The following is a 26,309-nucleotide window of genomic DNA, read 5'->3' as shown; positions in this document are numbered from 1 at the left end:
TGATCCCCCCTGCCCTTCACAACATGCATCCATGACTCATTATAGCCACTAACATTCTTTCCAAAGAGGACTGGATAGGACACTCCTTCATCCCAAAGCTGCTCCTTAATGGACCAGAGATGTTGTCATTGAGCAATACCAGGTACTTGCACCTAGGAGACAAGCAGGCAGCCTTCTCCAGAGCAGGGAGTGAGAATCCTATATCTGAACTGGATTTCATGCACATCAGAGCAGAGTGCAAAGTACGGGGTAACAGAGCTGGATCCCCAAAGGATTTTAATGAACTCCACTGTGCTCCATCAATAACAGCATTTGCAGAACATTTAAGTCAGGGAGTAAGTTTGATGAGTAGGGAAGAGGAGAGGTATGCACGGTGTAATCCTCTGGCCCGGGGTGGGGTTTCTGGACTGTCGTCTATACTATCACAAACACTACATTTTCAAACATTCCTTCACAAGGAAACAATTAGAAAAAAAAATCTCTACAATTAAATATTTGTGCTTCCATGTCTCTCCCCCTCAGTATTCTCCCACTCTTCTATCTCCAACATGCTGCTAGGAGGTTCTGATAAGCCTTAGTTCATTTTCCTTCCAAATATCTATGCACCCCACACCAAATATCAACCACTACCAGAAGATCTGGGATCCAAATCCCTCATTACACCTACCTTTGCATTGCCCACATGCGGCGATCAGCAATTAACCGGGTATTGGGTAAGGCCCAAAGCACTGCAGTGTTATTACACACTTATCTCTACAAAACCACCCTGTACAAGCGACAACTTTCCGGGGGGGGGGGGGGGGGTTGTGCAGCTTTGTGATAATTAAAGCAGAGACGAGTGTCACTGCTGTAGATAATTATGCATTAGCACTGAAATTACTTAATGGAATAAAATAAACTAAGCCAAATGTTTTGTTTTAAAGGGAATTTAGTGCCTGCGAAAGGTGCCAGACTGACAGCCCTGGAGACTGAAACCCTCTGTTATTCATAAGTATTCAAAACAGGTATAGCATGAACAGCAGCAGGGCAGGCTTCCACCCACCCTGACACCAAGACTGGTTAGGGGCAAAAGGGGATTTCAGCCCCCAAGGCCATTCAATCCTTGGTCTCTGCCAACACTGCTACAGAGGGGCCAATCAGTGCTAATTGGGAATGGGTTTATAACAAGGACACCGGCCTGGATAAAATGGACTGAACCAACAAACTCATCTCATATAAACCCCCTAACCGCTGTCAAGATGACAACCACTTCCAATACCAATATGGGTGAGATTCAAACCAGTTACTTAGAAGTGATGGGGTATTGGGTACATGATCTATGACTAAGCTATCTGCTCTGACCAAGTCCAAGAGTTTACTTCCTTCCCCCTTGTCCAAACAATCACACCTGCACACTTTCCCTTCACTACTCTCATCGAGATCAGGTCTCAACAGCCTCCACTTCCTTGTTAAAATGAGGACTCTCAAGGTCAGTCAGAATTTATAAGGCAGCCATTTCATCTTTCGTGCCTCTCTGGCTAGATTCCTCCTTAAAAGCTGCTGAACACTGAGGATTCTGCTGGGTTTGAAAGGCCTGCCAACACCAAGGCCAATTAGGAGTTTTAGGGCGATGCACATTAGGGTTATTATAGGCGGCAGTTATGCAGCCAGAATAAATCTTAGTTGAACCTTTAAGTGGTGTCTGTAACTCAGATTTCCCCTTCTTGAAAGCAGAAATAAGAAGACAGACCTGCTCCCTAAAGAAATCTGCAGGGATTCAAGCAAACCAGCAATATCTCCCTCAAAATGGGATTCTGCACTTACAATGGTACGAGAGAACAAGGGCTACAACCATCAAAGATCACAAGAGCCGTTGCGTGTTACATACACACACTTGGTAAAGTCCTCTTTGGTTTATTTTTAAAAAAATCCAATTTTTCCATAGCTAACTAGGACATCTCTATGCTTTAGATTGCAGCTAATTAGAAACTCAGAACAGCAGCAAGACTGAATTCAGATACTCCTGTTGCAAAGCACAGGCCCCCGCCATTTGGGCTAAAGGAGAGTCTCCTTTAGCTGTCAGCAATATAGGACTGTTTTGAGACACAGCCGAGCAGGTCCGATTCCAGACAGCTGAGGGCAGTGGGTTAAGAGAAACTAGTTTATTACATTACTCTCGGTTTTGTGGATAGCATCTAAAAGGAAGGCTGGAATGGAGATCAGTAATAGTGAGTCTTGAGGAGGATCTTCTGTGACTCTCAGGATCAAGCATGGGGCATTGCTTTGGTTGCAGTTCTTCTCTGACTGGGCTCTAAAGAGTTGCACTAGTTGCTACTAGGGATCATCTAACCCTCAAAACAGAACCGTTAGACCCACACTAAAGAACCTGGACTGCAAAGACACATAACTGAGGTAGCGAAGAGGATTTCATAGCATTTGTTCAGAAATGTGTTTCCTTCTTGATCATTTTGCTCATCCTGTTGCTGCAATTTATAGATTCCAAATCCAGAAGGGACCATTGTAGGGTGACCAGATGTCCCAATTTTATAGGGACAGTCCCGCTATTTGGAGCTGCTTTTTTTTTTTTTTTTTTTTTTAAATATATAGGCACCTATTACCCGCCACCCCCATCCCGGTTTTTCACACTTGCTATCTGGTCACCTTACAACATTGTGACCGTCTAGTCTGACCTCCTGTATAACACAGGCCATAGAACATTCCTCAAAATAATTCCAGAGCATTTTTTTTAGAAATACATCCAATCTTGATTTAAAAATTGACAGTGATGGAGAATCAATCACGACCCTTGGTAAATTGTTTCCAGGGTTAATTACTGTCACTGTTAAAGCTTGAATACACAGCAATATAACTGGTGGCTGCTAGATCTGTGTGTTTAAACAGAAGGAGAAAAAGCCTCAGGGGGCATGAGGAGAAAATGAAAAGAAGAAGGTGGTGGATCCAACATAGATTTCTAGGTTTTAAAAATGTTCCCGTATACAGCAGCCCCACAAGTCCAACAGAATATGTCTCTATAGAGAGATAAGTAGATGGCCAGAACATGGTACAAACTTGCATTCAGGATGAAAACATGGCATATTCCACACCCCAGCCCAGAAGAGCCTAGGGACAGAATCAAAACTTTGAGAGGTTTTATTGGTATGCAAGCGATTCAAAGCCTCAGCAGCTATTGAAAGAGAACACTGGAAAGGTGACTTGGTGTCCCTTTACCGCCACCAAGTGGAAATGTTTGCCAGTTTTGTGAAACCCTTCTCAGTACAGTGGAAAAGAGATAGGCTCAGGAAAGGGCTCATCACTGGCAAGTAACTGAGGAAGCATTTGTTAAATTTTTCAGCCCCAAAATAAAAAAGTGCTACAGCCAAGAATGACATCTCAATAATTGGAGCAGCAGCCAAAAGGCAATTCGAGATCAATATACAGAGCAGACTCCACACTGGGCAGTGGTTTTGGTCTATGGAAGATAAATAACTTCTGGGCCTAGTAAAGGAGGCAAGTAACTGATTTCCTGGGCCCTAAGTGCAAAGGGTAGAGTATTATGGTGAGAAATCAGAACTCTAGAAGCACCTGCTGTTTTGATCCTACTTATCGGACTCTTGCCTGCACCACTGGGTTTTAGAGAAAGAGAGAGTCACACTTAGCCAGGCTGAGAGTTTTCATGACAGGTTTCACGAGAGGGTCACGACAAACTCATACTCTCCTAGGGAATGCAAAAGATTTCATGGGAATCAAGTTCACCCAGGGCCACTAACCAAGTGGAAAACCAACAACAGATCAGAGCGTCACACAGCTGGAGACTTACTTTAAGGCAGCTATACGTATGTAGAAACATACACATTTAAAATACACTTCAAGACTAGGGGTCAGCACATTGACTTGGTGATAAGCAATGTGAATTATCAAGCAGGAGACCCAGGTTCAACTCTCAGCCTGGGTATTTAGCTCCTTAAATAGGCAAATGACTTGCTGAACAACAAGAGGGAGCCTAGTACAGCTCAATAGCAACCCCTGGTGGAGCAACATTAATTAAGTTTAATTATTAACCGGTTTGTTTTACTAAAGCTGTAAGTCAGGGGTCGGCAACCTTTCAGAAGTGGTGCGCCGAGTCTTCATTTATTCACTCTAATTTAAGGTTTCACGTGCCACTGATACATTTTAACGTTTTTAGAAGGTCTCTTTCTACAAGTCTATAATATATAACTAAACTATTGTTGTATGTAAAGTAAATAAGGATTTTTAAATGTTTAAGAAGCTTCATTTAAAATTAAATTAAAATGCAGAGCCCCCCGGAACGGTGGCCAGGATCCGGGCAGTGAGAGTGCCACTGAAAATCAGCTCGTGTGCCGCCTTCGGCACGCGTGCCATAGGTTGCCTACCCCTGCTGTAAGTTTTCATCATGTTTTATGAACAGAGTAAGACATTCCCTGCCTGAAGAGCTTAGTCCTGCCCTTCAACGAAGGGTGCAACCAACTGAAACATGGAACTTAAAATGTGTGCGCACAAATGTGATCATCTGCATGTGCCTATCCCGGCGATTCAAGTTTGATTGTGAAGCATTTAAATTAAAATATATTAAATTCATATTGGAGCAGATGAGCTGGAGGTGGTCTCCTCCAATTGCCTCAATCCTATCTGAACAATCCCTTGGGTACCCCGTGAACCAGCTTCCTTTCTCAAGGGAACAGCCAGTATGTCAACAGCCTGTGGCAGTAGTGCGTTTACCATGCACACCAGTCCAATCTCCACAAAACAGAAAGGTAACCAAGATCATTAGAGTTGCTTTGCCTCAAGGTGCCTTAACAGATTCCTCATTAACACTAGGAAAGGACCCGTTATAGCTAAGTTATAACACAGCTAATGGTCTCAATTTAATTTGGGCAAGCAGAAAGTTATGCTGTACCTGGACTCATTACAGTGAAAATATTAACTTCAAACTCCAGATTTTGCCTCATCTCTGGAAAGTACGGCTGCCCACACAAATTTCTTATAAACCTCTTTAAAAAAAAAATAATGGAGCAGAATAGCTTAGGTGGGTGAGAATGGGATAAAGAGGGTTTTTTTCTTTAGATCATCAATTCCAATTTGGACCAAGGTCATAGTGACCAGCAGTCTGGGCGCTACACAGGCTATCGAACAGCCATCAGATGGCAAGATGAGTTGGTAGGTCTCAGGTTCAGTTACCAGTGAAGAAATGCCCACAGTGCTACAGGCACTGGTAGAGGCATCAAGTATTGACTGGGGCATGGATACTGAACTCTCCTCTTCCTCCTGGAGGTGGCTCTAGCGCAGGGAGTCTTGTGCTCCACTCATCAAGTGGAAAGTGGACTTCAGGACTGTCAAATTGATATCCCTGATGTGCATGAAGTTTAGAAAAATTAGACAATAAAATGATCAATTAAAGAATGAAACTCTTGAGCAGGTGGGGATGTTTTGGAGAGAAGCAGCTGCCTTCTATGAACAGAATTATAAGATGGGCTCAGGTTTAAACCACTTAAAATGTCACATTTATACATGGAGATGGGGGGGGGGGGGCGAGTTGATGAGCAAAATTGGGATTGGCAAAAGTAAAATGTCCTGTCCCCACCCCCCCCAAAAAGAGATTCCATTTCCCTATTAAAATAAATTATATAGGATATTTCCTCGTATATAGAGCTCGAGCTCTCTCACACACACAAAATATTAGAACTAAAATATTTTGGAAAATAAATTTACAAGCGTTAAACTGATAAGAGAACAGGTTGTGTTGGAGCCAGTCACTCTCATGCTGGGATTCTAGAATTTGCACAGGGGGAAATCTAATATGGAGTGGTATGGTTTTAATTTGTGGGTGTGCATTATTACTGTAAGAGGAGCTGAATGCCAATGATCGCATCTGTTTCATTCATTGAAAAAAAACTAACCAAACAAACCTACAGGTTTAGAAAGACTGAGTCTGAAGATTTGTTTGCTAGATGAATGCTCTGAGCCAGGTAAGCCAGCAGTGATTCCTCATATCCCAAAGCAGCTGAAGACCTACTCAATGTCTCAGAGGACATACACGGAGGGCTGTCATATCTTTAATTTTAGGAGCACTGGAACTTTAACAAATACATCATTTCTCCAGAGTGTTGATTTACCACCAAAGTTTAGTAGATGTTAAACGAAAAAAGTTTTAAAACTGTCATAACTAAAAGATCTTCCCCATCCTCTCAGTTGCTCAGGTCTTCACTCTCAATTCTTAATGATGTCATTCCTCTAAGTTTTCCTATCACCACAGAGTTTTTCAAGCTAGATAGGGCCTGAATTTCAAATGTAACACAAAAGAAAAAGAAAGAAAATCAACACTCTTCCCTCCCTACCCCATCCCCAAAAAAACCAATAAATACCCTCCCCTCCCCATTCTTTTAGGTCCACCTTATCCATTGTTTAATTAAAAGCAAAAAAGGCATAAACTGTTTGTCTCTTTTGCAGGTGACTTTCAAAGAATTCTATTAACTTGTTATCGGATAAGAAAGCAATTAATAGGTCAAATTCTGAACTCTACCAGCCTTCACAGAACCCCTTTTAAGCAGCATTACTACCCAAGGTTTACATATAATATATATCACATATACACAGAGAATCACAGTGAACAAGCACAGAACAATGCTATAGAATTATAATCAAAATCCTGACATGATTCAAAAGCAGAAAGAATGCCAGCCATAAAAAACAGCAGCTGGAGTCTGATTCACATGACTAGTTGACGCGCCCTTCAGTTAGAGGGCTCAGATGATATAGGGATGGACTTTGGACAAAGTTGGACTGGTTGTAAGGAGCTCAGTTACCTCTGATCACATATTTCTCACATCCTCCCTAACTGTGTAATATACATAGTAAATTCTTTCCAGGAGTTTGCATCAGGAAGTAGGAATGGTGCTCATGGAAGGACTATTTTAAAAACAGTGAAATTCCACTACACATGGGTATGTACAGACACAATTTGGAAGAAATTATACTGATTCTAATAGGAAACTTAAAAAAACAAACCCCACCCAGACACCCAAGAGTTAACATTATTGGTTTCTCATCTAAACCCCTTCCAAGGAGGTTAAGCACACAATAGACTATCTAAAGCAACAGCTAGAGAGGCTGCTTGAAATTCCACACATGTGCCTCAGCAATGTATTTCTATTAATGTCCAGTGTGTGTCAGCATGAAGATAAGGTACCAACATCATGTCCAACCAGCCAGCTAGAGAATGGGACGCGGTGTAAAACATTGTCTGATACTTAAAGTCCCGGAGAACAGTGGCGCTTGCAATCTCACTCTCCGCACACACGCACCTGATAACACCACCACCAAGAGAAGGCAACGCAATGAAACTGTCCTGCAGCTTTGAGGAAGAAAAGAGATTGAGAGGGAGGGAGCAGGAAGCTAGGAAGAAAGAAAATAAACTTGATCAGCAAAAAAAAAAAAAAAAAAAGCAGGTTTTGGATACCCAGCTTTGGCAGCTGTACAGGAATGATAGGCTGCAGCTACACTAACTGGGAGAAAAGCCTCAAGTGGAATTTGCTCTTCACATCAACTTCTTTAATCCTCATCTACTTTATTTTATTTTTAAAATCTAAAACCACACACACACACACACACACTCTCCTTACTGCTACTTTTTAATCTCTCCAACTACACCATGTACACTCACTATATCCCCCAGAACGATACATAGATATTATTCCATCTCAAGCACAGGCTAATCGCCATCATCCTTTGCAGTCCCCTCAGGAACACTTCATACAGGACTTGTTGAGAAAGCAAAAACAAAACAAAAAGTTAATTAAGCTACCAGGATGGAAGGGTGTGAGAAGTGGGAGGGCCTTGGTTAGATTTTGGGGTGTTTAGGCAGTATGAAAGGAATCGGTCAAATGCGATGCTCCCTACCTAGTTTCCACATTATCTGGAAACACAGAGCTACCCACCAAGTTTTTCATTTCATGTAAGTTAGATCATTTGCTAGCCAGCGTATACCCTTTAAATTCACCATCTCATCTTTCTCCCAACACTCCATACCCATCTCAATATTTTGAGAGGCAGAGCAATTGCCCAAATTGAAATTAGAGTAGGGCATTGAGAATAATACTTCTAATCTCACAAAAAGTGACATGGGATCTGTAGTGATTTCATATGAAGGATGGTACCTGCTGAAGCATGACACTGGTTCAATACTGACTCAAAAAAAAAAAAAAAAGAAGGGCTATCTACTAAAACTTCAATGTAATACCTTGAGAGGTGGTGCCGCTCTCTCAATTTGAAGAGCTGTAATGCCTAACCAGGCCTTCCATGTGGAATCAGAGCACTGGTACTCATGCCAGAAAATGACTGCTGGGAATAAGAACAGAATTTCACCTATGCCATGAAGTTCGGGCCTTTGGTTATAAAAGGATGATCAAGGAGTAGCTTTGATGGATTCATTCACTGTCAAGTATCAATTTATTAACCTTGCATTTGTTTGTCAATTGAACAATTTGTGGCCATGTTCTTTTTCCTCTGCTCCCCTCCCTCAGAGAAGGAATAGCTTTGCTGTAACTCTAAAGCTAACCTGTTTTAACTTTATGGGACTTGACAATGGCAGTGCACCAAGGATCATGGTGGAACAGGGAGTTCATACACTTTAACGCATCTGGAAATCAATATTCCCACAGTCTTCTAGCCACTCTTTGGTGGCTTGTGACACACGGTTTTTGGCACAATTTAAAGTTACTGCTCATGAAAGGTCCAAGACAATAAATAGAATAAGCTGCTATTGGTCAAAACAGAAATACTTTGACAGAGCTAAGGACTGGACCACCTGCGAGTGCTCTATGGGAAGATTAAGGTGCATTGGCAGAGTGATGTTGGAGAAGTTTGCACAGTAGTGACCTGCACTGCCCTTGGCTCCAGCTACTGCAATTAGGCACTCACTGCTGTGAGCAGTAAATCCACTCAACTGTAAGAAAAACTAAAATTCTATTTTAGATATTAAGGCTTTTCCTCAAAGAATCAGTGATTTATCCATCATTCCACAGCTCCAATAGAGAAGAGATTCTGAAACTCCCAAACCCATTGCAACCCCTGCTAGTGCAGGCTTTCTAAACCAGAACAAACTATTTTGACAGCAGATTCTGTGGAGTGAGTGAACTTTGTAGCAAAAACACGCAAAATGCGAGAAAGGCAGCCAAGTCAAGCAACCCCACAGATGACTTCAATTTGTTGCAGCTATATGGTTTAAAAAGAGGCCAGCCCAGCGATAAGGTCCTCTGGCCAAGGCAGCTATAAAAATGTGAAGCTCGCATTAGACCATCAGCTGCTGAAATCTGCACAAACCCTCCAAACACAAAATTAACCTTCAGAGTCAGGAGATAAAAGAAGACTAGAGTAGCAGAAAATAGAAGTGATTTTTGTGGGTTTAAAGGGGAAGAGAAAAAAAGATTCTTACAAACCTCTGATCAATCACACTAGTACAGGTTTCTCAACCTCAGAGTCATAGCCCAAAAGTGGGTCGCCAGAATGTGTCAAAGGATTGCAAGGGATGGCTGGGCTCAGCTCCCCAGTCCAAGCATTGTGACCTGGTGCACAGAGTCACAGCCCTGCTCAGGTTTGGCCCAGTCACCCCTTCCTTCATAATGATGGAGGCCGGCTGAGCCAAATTTGAGTGAATGGTGCTGTGGCCCTATGTGCCAGGTTGCAACACTACTCACGCAAATTTTGCCGTGACCTGGAAGTCACAATGCCGAGAGCAGGGAGCAAAGCCCAGCTAGCCCCGCAGGACAGGAATCAGGAGCAAGTGGTTGGTGTAACTTTTTCCAATCAATGCTGGCCCCCGATGTAACCCCTTCCCCACAGCAGGGCAGCATCTGGTCTTCCATACTCCCTGTCTTGCCCTGCAGCCCAGGCCACAACAATGTACCCCTCCCCCACAGTCCAGGAACTTTCCCCCGTCATACCACCCCACCTTGACCCCCAGATCTTCCCCCACAGCTTCTGCTCCTCAAATCCTTCCTCCAACCCGCCCTACTTTATCCCAGGTCCCCAAATGCCACACCTCTTTAACCTCTGCCCCTCATGGGCCATGTTCTGGGGCTGTTTTCTCTCTGTGGAACTATCAGCCTACCATCCCTTCCCCAGGCCCCTCTGTTCCCATATCCTTCCCCAGTCCGCCCAGAACGTCAGCTCCTTCCTCACTACACCCCCGGTCCCTCAATCTCCCCACTTCACCTCCAGGTGCCCAAATCCCCCCCACTCCTTACCCTCTGCCTCCATAAGCCATGTGTGTTGGGGGGAGGGGTGGAGCTGTGTGTTTTTCAGAGGTGTCTCAGCTCGCTGCCCCTCCACTCAGTTGTTCACATCTGGAGAGAGTATATGAAATCATAGCTCCGGGCCCCCCACACCACCGATGGACCCCATGAGGGAAGTGGGGAAGGAACAAGTCTGGGGGCATCACAGAGGTACCTCTGGATTGTGACAGGCCATCAATGTTTACAAATGGGTCCAGAACCCACTACACCAGCGGTTCTCAAACTTCATTGCACTGTGATCCCTTTCTAACAACAAAAATTGCTACATGACCCCAAGGTGTGGAACTGAAGCCTGAGCCCACCCGAGCCCCATCACCCCCAGTGATGGGCCAAAGCAGAAGCACAAGGAATACAGCCCTTCAGGCCTGTAACCTGAGCCCCACTGCCCTGGCCTGAAGCCAAAGCCCGAGCCCCACCGCCCGGGGCTGAAGCCCTTGGGCAGTGGGGCTCAGGCTTCGGCCCTAGGTCCCAGCAAGTCTAATGCCACCCCATTAAAATGGATCGTGACCCACTTGGGGATCCCGACCCACAGTTTGAGAACCGCTACACTACACTATTGGTAGCTGTGAAAATAAACAGCACATAGGCAGCCTCTTATCCCCTGCCAGATAATGCCTTTGCTGTCCCCCAGGATAAGGGGGGGGGGGGGGAGAAGGAGTTTTGGCCAAGTACTCCAGGTCAAATCCAGAGAAGTGCCTTGGAGTCTTTAATGTCCATGCAGAACAGACAGAGCATAAATCTAATCACATGGAATTCAGCTCATCGAAGAGAAAGAGGGAAATTCTGGAGCTGTATTATCTAGACCAGATTGCACTAAATTGTGGGGAGGCAGAAAGAGCAAGTTATGAAGCTGCACTGCCTGGTGATTTAATTCCCCCCGTCAATTACTTGCACTAGATAGAGGAAAAGAACTGGAGCTACATAAACCTGTCCAGATCCCTCAGCAGAGACAAAGAGGCACATTTAAGAATGCTGAAGGCACAGTATTACAACTCCCATTTGCACACAATAGGAGGAGGTTTCCATATCCTACATTGGAGGGAGCCAATTCCAGCAGGCATGCTGTCTAAGCCCTGGTTTACACTACATAGTTAGGTCGGGAGGGCCGCCAGGCTCCCAGTGGGGAGCAGGGAATGGAAAGCAGGTGGGGACAGCATCGAGCGGAGCTGAGAGCCCGGGCTCTCAGCTCCTCACACTGCCCCTCTTAGGTCAGTGGACGCGGTCCTGGTGAGAATGCGCATCACCAACCGAAGGAGGCTAGCATAGACATGAACCACTGCAATAAATTACTGCAGTGGCTGTAAGTCGACCTAATATAGGTCGACTTAAGTTTTTAGTGTAGATCTTTCCAGGTCTAAAGCAAACAAAAATATCACACAAAACAATATGCCAACTAGACAGATAATGTAGATTAAATTAATATAATGGACTTCACACCAGGCAACCTTGTTTTACTAAAAATAACTATGCAGTGAGAATAGTGGAATTTCTGCATAGCCAGAATGGTAACTGGTCTTTAGAATGATGCAATGAAGCGATAGTCTTCCAAATTACAGTTGTCGGTGTGAAGGAATTGCCCAGTATTAAATTTCCCCACCAGCACAATATGGGGGAACATGTCAATGGCAGCCAGATTCCCTAGGCCTGCAGAAGGGCAGCTGCAACCCTAGTTGGTTGCTGAAGAGTTGCAGCAGGCTGGACTTCTCTCTACCTCTCTCATTCTTACAGAGCTTAAGGCGAACAGACTCTCTGGATCTGCTACCGTCACCAAGTGAAACAGGATCTGCTCATTGGAAGCACTGACACCAAAGCAGGAGTCACAGTCAGTCATTTGCCTAATAAAGTTAGCAGCTAATCAGAACTTCCAGCCTGAAGCTGAACTGGGCTGCAGTAAAGAAAAAAACACGCTGCAGGTTTGTCTGTTGCCTGGTTCCACTTCAGGATAGATACAAATCAGATTTTTTTAAAAATTGGATTTTTTAAAAATTTAAATACATTTCTTTTGAAAAATTAACCTATTTAAAATTAAATTTTAAGTTATGAAAATGTATGTTAATGCCTAAACTACTTATAATCTATTAAAGTCATTTAAATTAAATAGTAATATTCAAGCAGTACATGTTTGCTGCCAAAATTTTAAATAAAGTCAGACCACTGAACTGGCAGAAGCCACTGACTAAGTACCTGGAACCAGAGTTTGTTGAAGTGCTATACCAGCTTTTGACAGCAGCAGCCTATTCCACAGGTGCAGAGAGAATATTTTATTAATTTCAGTTTATCCAAGTAGTTCAGTTCAATGGCTAGTTCATTGAAAGTTGAGAATGATGGAGAGTTTAAAAAAAAAAAAAAAAGCAGAATAGATCATTCTCCTCCTCCAATTTATGAATAAAAATAAGGTATGACATGATGAGATCTACTAGTTCTAAAATCTTGAAGGACATAGCAACCAGAACAGTAGTGGTTCTCAAACTTTTGTACTGGTGACCCCTTTCAAATAGCAAGCATCTGAGTGTGACCCCCCTTATAAATTAAAAAACACTTTTTTATTATATTTAACACCATTATAAATCCTGGATGCAAAGCGGGGTTTGGCAACCCCCCATGTAATAACCTCGTGATCCCGACCCCCAGTTTGAGAACCTACCCTGAGCGGGGAGCCTGGACTAGAATCAGTTTAATTTACTAACTACAGATAGTACTTTGTTTAATAAATCAGTTTTAAATGTAACATTTTTATAAATGTGCTGATATTAAAAAATAAGTTTAAGGTATCCTTTTTGCTAGCTAAATAAAATACTTAAAATCTAGTAAAGAAGAAATGTGCCATTTTTATTGTTAGAAAACGGTGAAAGTACAAAATTAAAGAATCTGAATAAAGTATGTTAAGCTATATAATTGCTTAAATTAATGTATACAAGTACACTGTATCCTCCTGATTACCAAAAAGTAATTCTCATGCCAACCAATGAGAATCAACCTTTCTTTAGGAAAATAAAGTAGTATAATGCAAAACAAGATTAAAGTTATTTAAGTTAAAAATTCCTGCTTACTGATTTTTTTTTTTTTTAAAATCCATCTTGCCATTCCACCCACAAAGAAACTGCTGTTAAATGGAGAAACATGTCTAGTATTTTTTTAAAAAACAACCAACGTGTAGAAACAAAATTCATGCTTTACAATGGTGCTGTGAGAGATACTGATCCAGCATTCATTGATGACAAATGCAAAAGCAAAAACCCATGCTTCACACAGTCAGATTTCAAGAGCCCTGCAAATTTGCGAGTATCCGCTTTACATCCATGAACCATTTTTGCGGATAGCAACGCAGATGCGGATACAAATTTTGTATCTGCGCAGGTCTCGGACGGTAAGAGCCAGGCAGGCAGCTGTGAGGAACCAAGATGCAGACCCTCAACCTGCCCAGGGTGGGTAGGGATGGGGGGCAGGGACGGGGGGCAGGCCCCCTGACCACGGCAGGTGGAGGGTCCACAGCGCGGGTCCCCACAGCTGCCTGCCCGGCTCTTACTGTGGCCAGGCTTCAGCTCCGAGCTGTCTCCCTAGCGCCATCTGGAGCCCAGTTGGGGAGAGCTGCACTGTGGGGAGCCTGGGTCCCTCCATCTGCCCTGGACAGGGGACCCGAGCAGCCCCCAGCCCATGTTCCTGCCCCTCAGGCACTCTCCCCAGGGAAGGTGGAGGGACCCATGCTCCCCACAGCTACCAGCACAGCTCTCCAGCTCAGGCCGGAAGGAGAGGGGGGCAAATCAGAGCCACAGCCTGGCCACGGTAAGAGCTGGGTGGGCAAGTGTGGGGAGCCGCAGTGGACCCACCACCCACCCTGAGCGGGGAGCCCAAGCAGCCCTCGGGCAGCTCCACAGATCACCCCCCTCCTTCCCTGGGCAGGCCAGCATGGAGCCCAGCTGGGGAGCCGTGGCGGACCCTCCACAGTGCGAGGGGGGAGCTGAGAGCAGCCCCCGGCCGTCCCTCCACCCCCCAGGCTCCCACAGCTGCCCATGCAGCTCTTCCCAACCGGGCTCCAGCAGGGAGGTGCCTCAGAGCCTCAGCAAGTAGGCCCTGCAAATCTGCAGGTATCTGCGGAGATCCGCATCCAGGATGTGGAAATTCACAGATAATTTTTGCAGATCGTGGATCGGATGCAGATCTACATTTTTGTATCTGCACAGGGCTCTACAGATTTCTGGCCACAGAAATGGAAAGGGCACAGCCAACATGCTGCAAAACGACTGCAAAGCCCACACAGCAGAGAAAGCAGGACTGGTAAAGCTATGCTGAAAAGAACTGGATTTGAATCAGTCACCCAAACTTGACATAGTGGTAAGAGACTGTGTGCTTCAAAAGGCTTCTCTACACTAAGAAGTTTACCTGGTGATGACAACAGGAGTCAGCAAGGGTGCAGCTGATCCGTAACTAAAAACAGCTTACTTGCAAGTGTGAACAGAACCAGATCATGTTCAGCAACATTTCAGAGACCACTTTCAGCACCAGCTCAGCTAGATCTATTTCTGATACCAGCAGTCAGCAACAGGGAAATTCACTAATGTAAATACAGCTATACAAGCTAGCAATACAGCAAGCAAGATTAGTTTTAAACAAACAATTGCCTGGAAGCCCACACAAGCTTTGCACCCACAGAATTACTGAATCTTTCCCTTCCACCTGTGGGACCAAAGGGGAAAGACAACTCCTCATCTGATCATCTCCCACCTTTCCATACAGAAGCCTTGCCTACACTGACAAATTTCTCAAACTGTCCTTCCACTGTATTAACACTGGTGGTTAAACATGCATGAACTGGCCATTGGTATTTTAAACAGTGTCACCTAGATCTGCTTTGAGCTGGGTTAGAAAAACAAAACACTGGTTAAAATGCCCATGGCCAGTCTATGCTAGCATTCCCACTGCTAGTACAACAGTGGGGAATTTTCAGAGATCTACCAGTGCAGACAAGGTTCAAGAGCTTGGAGTTCTGCAAATCATAAGGCCAGCTCCAAAATCCAAGACTGTGGTCATGACTCATGCTTACCTCATTCCAATCGCAAGAAAAGTAACAGGAAAAAACTGAAGAGCAACTAGGTTATTTCTGTGCATGAAGTGTGACCCAAAGAATTGGACTGCCCACGATTACTTACAGTCACCATATACCTGAGCAACTAGAGAGGGCACAAACCACAACATTTGGTTACGATTTCCCCCAAGTCCAAATTCCAGTGTAGGCTCATATCGAGCGCCAGTGAACAGGAATCAGTGGATATCAGAGAGATTTTTCTGCCCAGCTGGTAGAGCACAGCCAAGAACACGCTGCATGAGAAGCCACCATTCTACACACAGCAGGAGGAATTTCATCCCAGCAGATGAGGAGGTCTGCTTTCATCCTAGCCTGTTTCCACACAGCAACCCAATGCCTTCTGGTCACATGGGGGGGAAAAGCTAGTTATGTGAGGTTTGAGTCTACCCTCACCCATTCTGAATTCACTCTTTTCTCTTAAAAGGGGCGGGGGGAGTGGCCATGGGAAGAGAGACTTTTGGGTCAATAAATCTGACAACCATTATTCTTGGGGGATTAAACAGGGAGATAAGAACTTCAGGGCTTTGCACAAATCATATTAGTTCAGTTCTCAAATCCCGGTAATGCTTCTTTTCAAAGTATTAATTTCATTTATTCTATTTGCTCTCCCTCTATCCTGATAACACTGGCGCACACGGCCTCTGAATGAGATCCTCCTATAAAATAGGTTATAATCCTCCCTTTCTAGAGCAGTAATGAGATGTCTTCGCTTAATCGCGTTTATTTCCCGCCTGCTTCTCCCCCTCCCCATTCTACATTGATTGGTTTCAAACGTTTTGGTTAAAGCCAGCAGGCCTGAAAAGTCACTGCTTCTGACTGGGTGGCTGACAGATGCATGCTAAATGGCCCCAGCAGATTAAAGAGATGTGTGCGGGCAGCCTCACTTGCAAAGTTGTTGTTGTTGTTGTTTTGGCAAAAATACAAGAACTAGGAGGGGAGAAAAAGATAGTGATTAATTAGAGACAAAGACAAAAGAAAAGGTATCTGGTTTGGGGAGAGGTGGGACTATGCAGGGCAAAACCAAGGGACAGAGTAAAGGAGAAGCTGATTAGGAAGCTGCAATCCTAGCCCCGCATGCTAAAATAAAAAGGGCTCATAAAACAGCTACATTTGTTCTCGACCATTTGATAGCACCTTTCGTGTGAGAATCAAAGCACTTTACAAACACCCATTAAGAATCAGAGCCCCTCTGTGAGGTACTGCACATATAATCCCCATTGTACTGGATGTTAATATTTATACACCGGACCCTCGCTAGAACGCGCGTTTATATAACGCGAATTTGGATATAACGCGGTCGCGGCCATGGATCCCAAATTTAAGTATTGTACAGTACAATTTTTTTTTTTTTTTAGTATAGACGCGATAAAATCGACCACTGAGCACTCTCCTGTCGACTCTAGTACTCCACCAGAACGAGGAGCACAAGTGCAGTCGACGGGAGAGCATCAGCTATTCACGTACTGTAGCTGAAGTTACGTATCTTAGATCGACCCCACGCGGTAGTGTAGAAAAGCCCTAAGTCGATTGCTGTAGGCCTAGAACGCCATACAAATGTAATGTAATAAAAATTTACAGGTATTTATCTTTAGAAAGATGTCAAAAATGTCGAGCAAAAGGAAGGCTTACTCGGTGCAGGAGAAATTGGATGCTATCGAACGGCTTAGAAATGGCGAAACCCAGGCAAAGATTAGCCACGATGTTGGCATTAACGAGTCCACCTTTCGTGGATGGCTAAAGAATGCTGACAAGCTCGGAACTTACATTCATAACCTTGATGAAGAGCAGGGCCTTCAAAGAAAACGAGCCCGTTTAGCGAATGATGCCGATCTTGAGTCTGCGGTATACACGTGGTTTGTGCAAGAACAGTAGAAAGGCATTCCGAGCTCTGGTCCGCTTATAGCCATGCAAGCGGAAAAATTCGATCGGGAACTTAATGGCAAATTCAGCAATTTTAAGGCGAGTTCGGGTTGGCTATGGCGATTTCAGAAAAGACACGGAATCTCTCAGATTGCAGTTTCGGGAGAAAAACATACACGCTGCTGTTTATCATTTGAAGTTAGGGGCAAGAGATAGGGCAGTGAGGTCAAAGGATGGCCCAAGTCCAAGTCCATCACTCCCCTCATACTCCAGGCTTGAGGACAAGAGCCAACACTCAGCCACCATTCCAGACTAAGGGACCAAGGAGCTGGAAAACAGAGGAATCCTGACAAACAAGGATACTAACAGGTGAGAGCTATGGTTCAAGGAGGGGGTTCTGGACCTTCAAACACTAACTGGGATGTTTTGGGGTGATGTGGAAAGACATTCATTCCTGACAAACAGAGGTCGGGCAGTTTGAGAGGCCAGAGTGGGGAACCTTATACTGTATTCAAAGGGTGCCTGGAATTGAGAGGAAAAAAATCATGGAAGAGTCCCCATAGTTTAAAGAGTTGACACATTAAAGTTCCTGTTTAAGAAGAAATCCAGGAACCAGTAGCCAGCACCCTTGCCTGACTCTTGTTAGAACAAAGTAGACAACGCAAAATTTCTCATTGATTTCTAAGGTTCTCGGATTTGTTTCATGTCAGTGATCGATGGAGGAGATTACACAGCAATAAACTTTACCACAGTTTCCCTACCACCACATTCTGGGCATAAGCTGCATATTCACTATTTACTTTCCATGGGTTACTCAAGAAAAATCTGATTTGAACCCGCTTTGTGTTTGCAAACGGTCACGTACCCAGCAACTCCATGCTTCATACTCTGGAGGATTAAGTGTTATACTCTGATGTGATTACAGCATTTGTACATAGAAGGTAGGTCTACACTGCAATTAAACACCCATGCCAGGCTCGGGTCAGCTGATTCAGGCTGGTGGGGCTCAAGCTATGGGGCTGTTTTACTGGGGTATAGATGTTCAGGCTCAGGCTGGAGCCCAGGCCCTGGGAAGGTGGAAGGTCCCAGAGCCCAGGCTCGAGCCCAACCGTCTACACCACAATTAAATAGCCCCATAGCCCGAGCCCAAATTGGCAATGGAGGAGCCGCAGGTGTTTGTTTAATTGTAGTGTAGACATACCCTAGGAGTCAGGTCCTAGCTTGTTCCAGCCATAAGGGCACATTTCAGTGATAATGCTGACACACCTCAGTCACATTCTTCCCAGACAGCTCTTGTCTCTCTCACTCCAGGGCTCTCTCACTGAGCAGTGTCATCTCCTCAGATTTAGAAATTAATTCACTGCCACTTTCTACAAAGGTCTGTTAATTACATTTATGAAAGAAACTATCATCCTCCTGGTGAGAATGGACTAAGTGCTACTTACCAGCTGCAATGTCTCACCCAGATGCACAGCTCTTACCTGCCTTAGATATCAACTCCTTTTTTGTATTTAACCCTTCCGCCAGAGACATCTCCCATCCTTAGTCTCTGCTGTTTCTCATAAAAGAAAATCACTTGCCTCACAGGGGTCACTTATGAACCACATCAGGGAGATCAATCTCAAAAGGCAGCAGGCTAGCATGTTGGCTCAATAATAAATTAGGATACTCAGCTGTTCCAAAGTGCTTCAGAACCAAGTTACACCTCACTACCCTACCCCAGAAGGTAAGTATCATCAACATCTATTTACAGATGGAAAAACGGAGGCACAGAGGGATTTGTGATTTAACCAAAGCCACACAGCAAATCAGTTTTGGGGGGGGAGAATGGGAAAAAGAGGAAGGGAAAAAACAGGAATAGATCTTAGAACTCAACTCCCAGCCCTGTTCCCTCTCTCATCTCAACATTGTCCTTTTAATAAGTAATGTGACTCTCGGTGAATTAGTCTAAATATCCACCTTGATACCCAGGACCAGTTTCACTGTAGCAAGCATCATCCTCACATTGTTATAATGGGACAGCTCATGCCACTACAGTTCAGAACAAGCTGCCAGTTCCTGTAAGACACTCTACTCCTGACTAATCAGGTGTTCGTGTAACTTTACTCAACAGTCCAGATATAGCAAAGTTGAGACAGGTCAAGTCTGTACCTTCATCAAAATACCCATTTCACACACAAAGAATCTTAGCAGAGCTCCATCCAGCCCAGGCTGTCACAATGCTAGTCTCTCCCAACCCTACATATGCAGCAGGCTCTCTTGCAAGCCGTCTCCACTCTCCCACAAACGATGCTCCCCCCTTCACGTACTCAGATGCTATACCATTCTCATACAAGCTCAGCATAGGGTTAGTTACATGACAGACTTGCCAACTACAGCATAAGCCAAAAAGCAGGTGACGAGTTATGAGGTGATGACTACCATGGATTTGGGACTAAGCAGCAGTTGCTGAACTCATTACACAAATAAATGGCATTTAACTGATCCCTCAAAGGGGAAAGGTTTCAGGCCCTCCTCCTGCCTGGAAATATGTTGCTTTGTACCTACCAGCTGAACTGCTTTCTGCCTCTCTTCATTGGTGCTGTTCTTTTCCCGTTGGAGGGTCGTATTGAGACACTCGCTGGCTGCCTCCCGTTCCCTCTTGGCCAGCCGGAGCAGTTCCTCTTGGACCAGTGCCTGCTCTCGCTCATACCTGCATCAGTGCCAAAGAAAAGCAGAGAGAAGGTGCTCAGCAGACTTCTGGCAACAGGTTCATGGGATAAGCTGTCCTACCCTTGGCCAGGAACAGAACAGGCAGAGGTGTGATTTACTTGGGACAAAGCCTGCTCACAACTCCCGGGCTTCTGTGGGAATTCTGGAGCACCATGAACTTTAAAGGTGACCTGAAAGTTCAGTACTGAACAATTTAAAAAAAACAAGGAGGCACAAAGCACATAAACCTACAGTTCAGTTAGGTTTGGCTCTTAAATACTTGACAGTCACCTCAAAACAGTGAGAATAAAGGATTTCATAAACTATATATAAAGCTGCTTTTAAAAAAATAAGATGCAGGTCACACAAAAAGAAGTTTGTCTGCCTAGCTGACTTTTACTACCAACCCTACCTTACCTATTTGCTTTGCTGGCCCTGTGAGGCAGAAGGAGCCCTCTGCAGAGTAAGTGGGATGATTGATGTCAGGGAAGCAACCTTGAGACATGTCCACAGTCTAAGCACCTGAACCTGAAGAACCACCATGGAGCAAATTTAGTGCACCTAGAGATCCGTTTACACTGCAATAAAAGACTGCAACATGGCAGTGGCCGGCCAGAGTCAGCCTACTTGGGCTTAGGCTGCAGGGTTAAAAATTGCAGGGTAAATGTTCAGACTTGGGCTGGAGCCCAGGCTCTGAGACCCACTCCCTTCACAGGATCCCGGAGCCCAGACTGCAACCTAAGTGTCTACCCTTTCATTTTTAGCCCTGCCACCCAACCCAATTGACCCCGGCTCTGAGACTCAGAGCTGCCAGTATTTTTTTTTTTTTTTTGCAGTGTATTCATACCACAGGTGACCACCACTCAGACCCTGGGAGTTTCACATGCACAGAGAGACAGGCTCATCAGTACACAAGAGAGACAGCAGACCTCTATGCCACTACCTTTCTTTCTCTGCAGCATTCACTAAAGCAGCTGTCCAGAAACAGCTGAGTAAGCCAGGACTGAAGACTACCAGCAATTCTGATTTCACCATCTCTTTAAAGAACAGAACCAACTTCCCAGAGAGTCCACTAGGTGTGTCAGACACACAATTATGGACAGTGGGTTCAATGCACCACTTTTACAAGCTTGAATAATCAACAATAGCACTGAAGAGGACTCATTTTCATAGTCCCCAAAGCTGGACTTGTGTGACGTGCAGAGAAAGCATGGACACAGTAAGGAGAATGTAACACAGGAAAAGGCAGTTAGAGAAGCTAGAAAAACATATGGTAACAGTTTTATAACAGACAACCTTCCATCGATGGGGAAGCTGGACCTCCTACTGTCCTGAACCCTTGGAACAAGCAGCAGAGACTCCTGAGGGTGAGACACAGCAAGGACCGCATTTCGCACAACTCATCTCATTCTCACTGTACCTTTACATGCACTGACACCTTGGTAAGCCAAAATGCCCCAAACAGGAAAAACCCACAGCGCAGTGGAAAAGGCTGGCAGCCACCAGGTCTAGCGGAGCAGGCATCAGGAGAAGAAGCTGAAGATGTCTACACAAACATTATTTCAGATATAACTACAAAGATTCTCAGTCACATACAGAGTTAAACTGATCAACAGATTTGAGATCTGGGCAGAAGTTTCTTCAAGGACTCAACAAGAGTCTTAGGGGTTTTCACTTTCCTCAGGAGGCAAGAGCAGGCAGATCCAACTTTAGGCTCCAGTGGACATATGTCTCATATGATTTTCTACGGGTAGTGGAGAAAGACAGGAGGAGCAAAGAATGCTATGTTTCTATAAACTCCTTCCCATTGGTTCCCAGCTCCCTTACCTGTCTCCAAGCCCAGGAGTCACATGCTCTCTCAACAAAATATGCCCAGTGGCCTTTGTCTACATTAAGATCTCATTGAAGACATACTACACAACACCACATACAATCTTCACAGCACTGAATTCTAGAATGCAGCATTACACAGGGCATGTATGTGGCTCCAGGCAGCAAAGGTGGCTGTCTCCGGACAGGAAGAATGTCCCCCTACCTCTTGTACAGGTCCTCCTCCGCCTCAGAGGGCTTCCAACCAGAGCTACTGGCAGTTGGTGGATGGATTCCTGAAGAGAGGAACAGAAGCAAATGATGACTATGGAAGAAAACACTGGCTACCATCACATCATGAGAACAAACATTATCAGAGGGAAGAGAAAAATTCTCAACAAATGAGCAACACTCTACAAAGGGAACACTCAGTACAATAAGAAAAGTCAAGGGGAAAAAAGGAATAACTTTTTAAAAGTTTTATGGCTGAATTTAGCGTTGATGTAAGTGAGAGGCTGACAATACTGTCTTGAATAAGGCATAATGACAGTGAGTGTTCTGCAAGCTTCCTCCATCTGAGGATACTGATGCACTTTAACCCTGACCCACCTCAATCACTCATGGTATTTTAATCCTATTTTACACCCCTTTTCCCCAGTTCTGCAAAAGCATCTCTCTCCAGAACTGCTGCATCCTTTGTTATTCCAGCACTGGTCTCTCCTAAGTAGAGACCAAATTATAAAGTGGTTTGGGACATTCACAGACAGGGACAAGGATGAGGCACCACTAAACCCACTTTTAAAACAAGACTTCGGCCACAAATGAATGCTGGTCTCTGGCAGCAAAGGAATGGTTCACCAACCCTCTGCAGTACTCTGGATCCCAGAATGTTTCTGTTTAAGGCTTTTATGGGATCGATGACAAATGTACCAACAATATGTATTTGAGCACCATGGAGTAAAACATGAGTCAGCTGACTTGAATGAGAAAACAAGTCATTAAGCATGCAACTAAATAGCTGAGCTTTGCCAGTTTCTCCTCTTCTCTTTCTGGTAATAGCTAGTATCAGCTCATGAAATTTTTCTCTTCTGAACCTGCAGAACAACATGACATACATACAGCAGATTCCCTGTCCACTGAAAGAAGCTGATATGACTAATGCCCTTTTAGAAGCATGGTTGTAAGTAATACTCTGTACTGCTACTATACCTGTCATCCAAAGATCTCAAAAGAACCTTACCACACATTAATGAAGTCACACAAATATTTGATGAAATGGGTATTACTACTTTTCCACACATGGGGAAAACAGAGAGGCACTGAAAAGTTAGATGACTTGTTTAGAATCACACAGATTCACTGGCAGAGCCAGAAACAGAACCCAGGATTCCCAACCATTCTAGTTACCATACAACATTGTCTACCTCACCCAAAAAAGCTTTCTTGCAACAATATGAATGTCCAATCTGTGTAATCACACTGATACCCACACAGGTGTAAATGCCACTCATCATAACAAGCACGTCCTGACAAGGTACAAGTGTGTTATAAAGGCACTGACCACTCCTCAGTGACCAACAGCGTCAATACTTTAGACTGCAGACATAGCGCAGACTGACAATACCTGTAGTAAACTTGGGCTTCCCTTCTGCAGCTTGTGGTGATGGTGCAGTGCCACAGGATGAGGGAGAAGGAAAGGAAGATGGTCTCTGGTCCCCTTTAAGTTGAGAAGTTTCCTTCATTCGGTTCACTACATCTTCAGAGAGCTAGAGCAATTTGTTGGGAAGAGGTTAAGTTAGTCAATTCTTGATTTTTATTTTGTATTAAGAGGAGTTTTCAACAGGTAATTATTTTTTAATCCTGCTTCAAAATACTGCTAGTTATGCTATTTTAAAACATTATCTGAGATCAAGTTATCTGTTGTTGAATACATATTCAGCAAATATATTACATCAGGAAGTGATGGAGTTCAAGTAATTGAGTCTTAAGGCTAGATTGGACAACAAACTGGAGAACAAAATATAAGTAACAATCCTGTACGCACCGGGGGGGGGGGGGGGGAGGAGGAGAAGGAGGCAGGGAAGGATTATTACTTAGTAGATCTTCAGTTCCTACTTTTATAAGTCTAGGTGGAGTTTTCCACAAAACAATAATGAAGTGGAGGAGACGAATGTGCCCAATTCCAATTGTATTGCCTATTCCCATACTTGGGTGCAAAACCATGGAAAGGTAGAAAATGCACCCAAAAATCTCCTGGGAATTCAATTCAGAGTGCTTTTCTGCCCTTGCCTTTGATGGCATGGACAGGGATAACTGTTCTTCTGATACACCAGTCAATAATTTTATACTGGTCACTCTTCCCTAATGGACAAAATTAAGGGGTGCTCAATTTCCATGCCCAGGCCAGACTCCCATTGACACACTTCAAAGCATAAACCAGAACATGGATTTTAGCTATGCCACTACTGCCCAAGATAAGCAGCATTTTAACATCTTGATTACATATTGTGATTTTGTCAGGTTGGTCTTAGGGCTATTCCCTTCTGCTTGCACTATAAACGAAACACAGACAGCACCCTATTAACAGATCTCAGGGAACACAGCTCCAATCATACAACATGCACTGTAAAATAATCTACATAATGACTATGATGTTTTAGTGAAGACAAGGACAAAATTAATAACTAGAAAAATGAGTGTATTTCCTTGAAAGAAAATGAACTGTCAACACTAGCTATAAAGTATCTGAAGTTTTTATAAAAAAAACAAAATAATCCCCTTCGAGTTCCAAAAATAAGGAAGCCTATTTAATTTCATAAAAGCTTGTGACTGGATTCAGCTTTGCAATTCAAATGAACGAGCCAGGGAGGCCCCTGTTCATTTAGCGTGAGCTCTTATAATGACAAATATTGGGGCTCCGTCCATTTAGTCTGAACTCCTAGAGATCAAAGGAATGGACCAATAACCATAAATCAACAAGTTTCTCTAATTCCATCACCATTCAGCTGCGCAGCAACATAAAATTAACAAAGCAATTCACTTTGCTGTGTAGTTGGTACATGGAGCTGAACGCTAAACAGGCCCAGCTAAACAGCAGCAAAGAGAAAATTGATTAGGATTAGACTCTCCTCTATATCAAAGATCTACAAGAGAAATGTGAAACAACCCTAGTCAGATCCTTGTGATTGGAAGCTGCAGAAAAGAAGTGAACAATCTTATGCAGTCTCACTCAGAAGGCCCTTTCACATGGGGCTAAGCAAATAGGCAGCCAAATGGGATACAAATGGCATAAAGGAAATAGGGCAAATTTGCAAAAATTTAGAGTAACAGAAGAGAAATAACAACGAGGAGTCCTTGTGGCACTTTAGAGACTAACAAATTTATTTGGGCATAAGCTTTCGTGGGCTAAAACCCACTTCATCAGATGCATGGAGTGAAAAATACAGAAAGCAGTATAAATAAGAGAAATAAAGAAACAGATAAGAAAGAAACTGAAAAAAATGCACCCTAGTGACACCACCAATTCTATCTCTAGGGTGTCCTATCATGATGTAGATAGGGCCTCCTTCCTGAGCTCCAATTCCCCCCTGGAGAGGCATCAAATCTTCACTCACAACAACTCCCATCTCCTTACGTGTCACCATTACACCAGTCGCTATAGTACTCAGGTGATATTAATTTAGGGTGAAGGTCTTTCCCTTGGATGCTCTCTGAGCCAGTCAGAGGAGCCACCTCCTGCCCTTAATGTAAAATCTCCTCAACCCCACAAGAAGTCAGAGTGCAGGATGGATTAAACTGCTCTGGGGAAAGGGGGCACGGGGAGGGGAGGGATGCCTTTTAACTCACTATAAGGGCAACAATACTATGGTTGGGTGTCACTCGCTTTTCCCAGCCCCTCAGCACCTCTCCCCCCAGCCCCTGCCCCTCTCCTTCACCCAGCTCCTCTCATCCCCAGCCCCTGCCCCTCTCCCTCACCCAGCACCTCTCCCCCCAGCCCCTGCCCCTCTCATCCCCAGCGCAGCCAGTTCTCACCCTGATGCCCTGCAGCACCCGCACTCGCTCCTGCTCATCCAGCCCGAACGAGACCTTCCTGTTCCCGTGGCTGCTCTCGCTGCCCCCCATGCCGGCGGGGCTGGATGGGGGTTAGCCCACCCTGTCCCTCACGTAAGCCGGGGCACGCAGCCTCCTCCGCTACACAAACTCTCCCTAGTTCACCGACCAACAAACCCGCGTCTCATTGGCGGCTGGCACGGGAGCAGCCAATGGAGAGGCACGTTGCTGGCGATGGCCCGCGGGGCAGGCTGGGAATTGTAGTCTGGTCGCTGTCGATGTTCCTCCAAGGGCTCTGTCGGGATAGGACAGCAGCGAGCATGAGAGGGGGCGGCCTAACCTCTGCGAGCCCAGCTCAGGCCTGAATTAGCCACTGGGCATGATAGGCTGAGCCTAGGGTCCTAGCCTGCCCCAGGGCTTCGGGTAGGCCACCCCCAACCCTCCTAGAGGAACATAGCCCTGCTATAGAGCAGTACTGCCAACTCCCAATTTTATAGGGACAGTCCAGATTTTGGGGTCTTTTTCTTATA

The 26,309-nt window shown here is 44.6% G+C and overlaps 1 protein-coding gene across 4 annotated transcripts in view; it reads right to left on the bottom strand.

Moving 5' to 3' along the window:
* CHCHD6 (coiled-coil-helix-coiled-coil-helix domain containing 6) overlaps positions 1–25,936 on the bottom strand; it is a 182,550-nt gene extending 156,614 nt beyond the window's left edge. For all 4 annotated transcript variants that reach the window (XM_065407771.1, XM_065407773.1, XM_065407772.1 and 1 more), the window contains exons 1-4: positions 25,762–25,936; positions 23,354–23,495; positions 21,956–22,025; positions 19,777–19,921 (exon numbers count right to left, since the gene is read on the bottom strand). In XM_065407771.1, the coding sequence (XP_065263843.1) occupies positions 19,777–19,921; positions 21,956–22,025; positions 23,354–23,495; positions 25,762–25,851 (447 nt within the window). In that variant the 5' untranslated portion in view covers positions 25,852–25,936. The remainder of the gene's footprint in view (positions 1–19,776; positions 19,922–21,955; positions 22,026–23,353; positions 23,496–25,761) is intronic.
* Positions 25,937–26,309: the final 373 nt, after the last annotated feature.

The sequence above is a fragment of the Emys orbicularis genome, chromosome 7, assembly GCF_028017835.1.
Source record: "Emys orbicularis isolate rEmyOrb1 chromosome 7, rEmyOrb1.hap1, whole genome shotgun sequence".
Taxonomy (NCBI): domain Eukaryota; kingdom Metazoa; phylum Chordata; order Testudines; family Emydidae; genus Emys; species Emys orbicularis.
The sequence above is the reverse complement of the archived record's forward strand: the minus strand, read 5'-3'. Positions and strand labels throughout refer to the sequence as shown.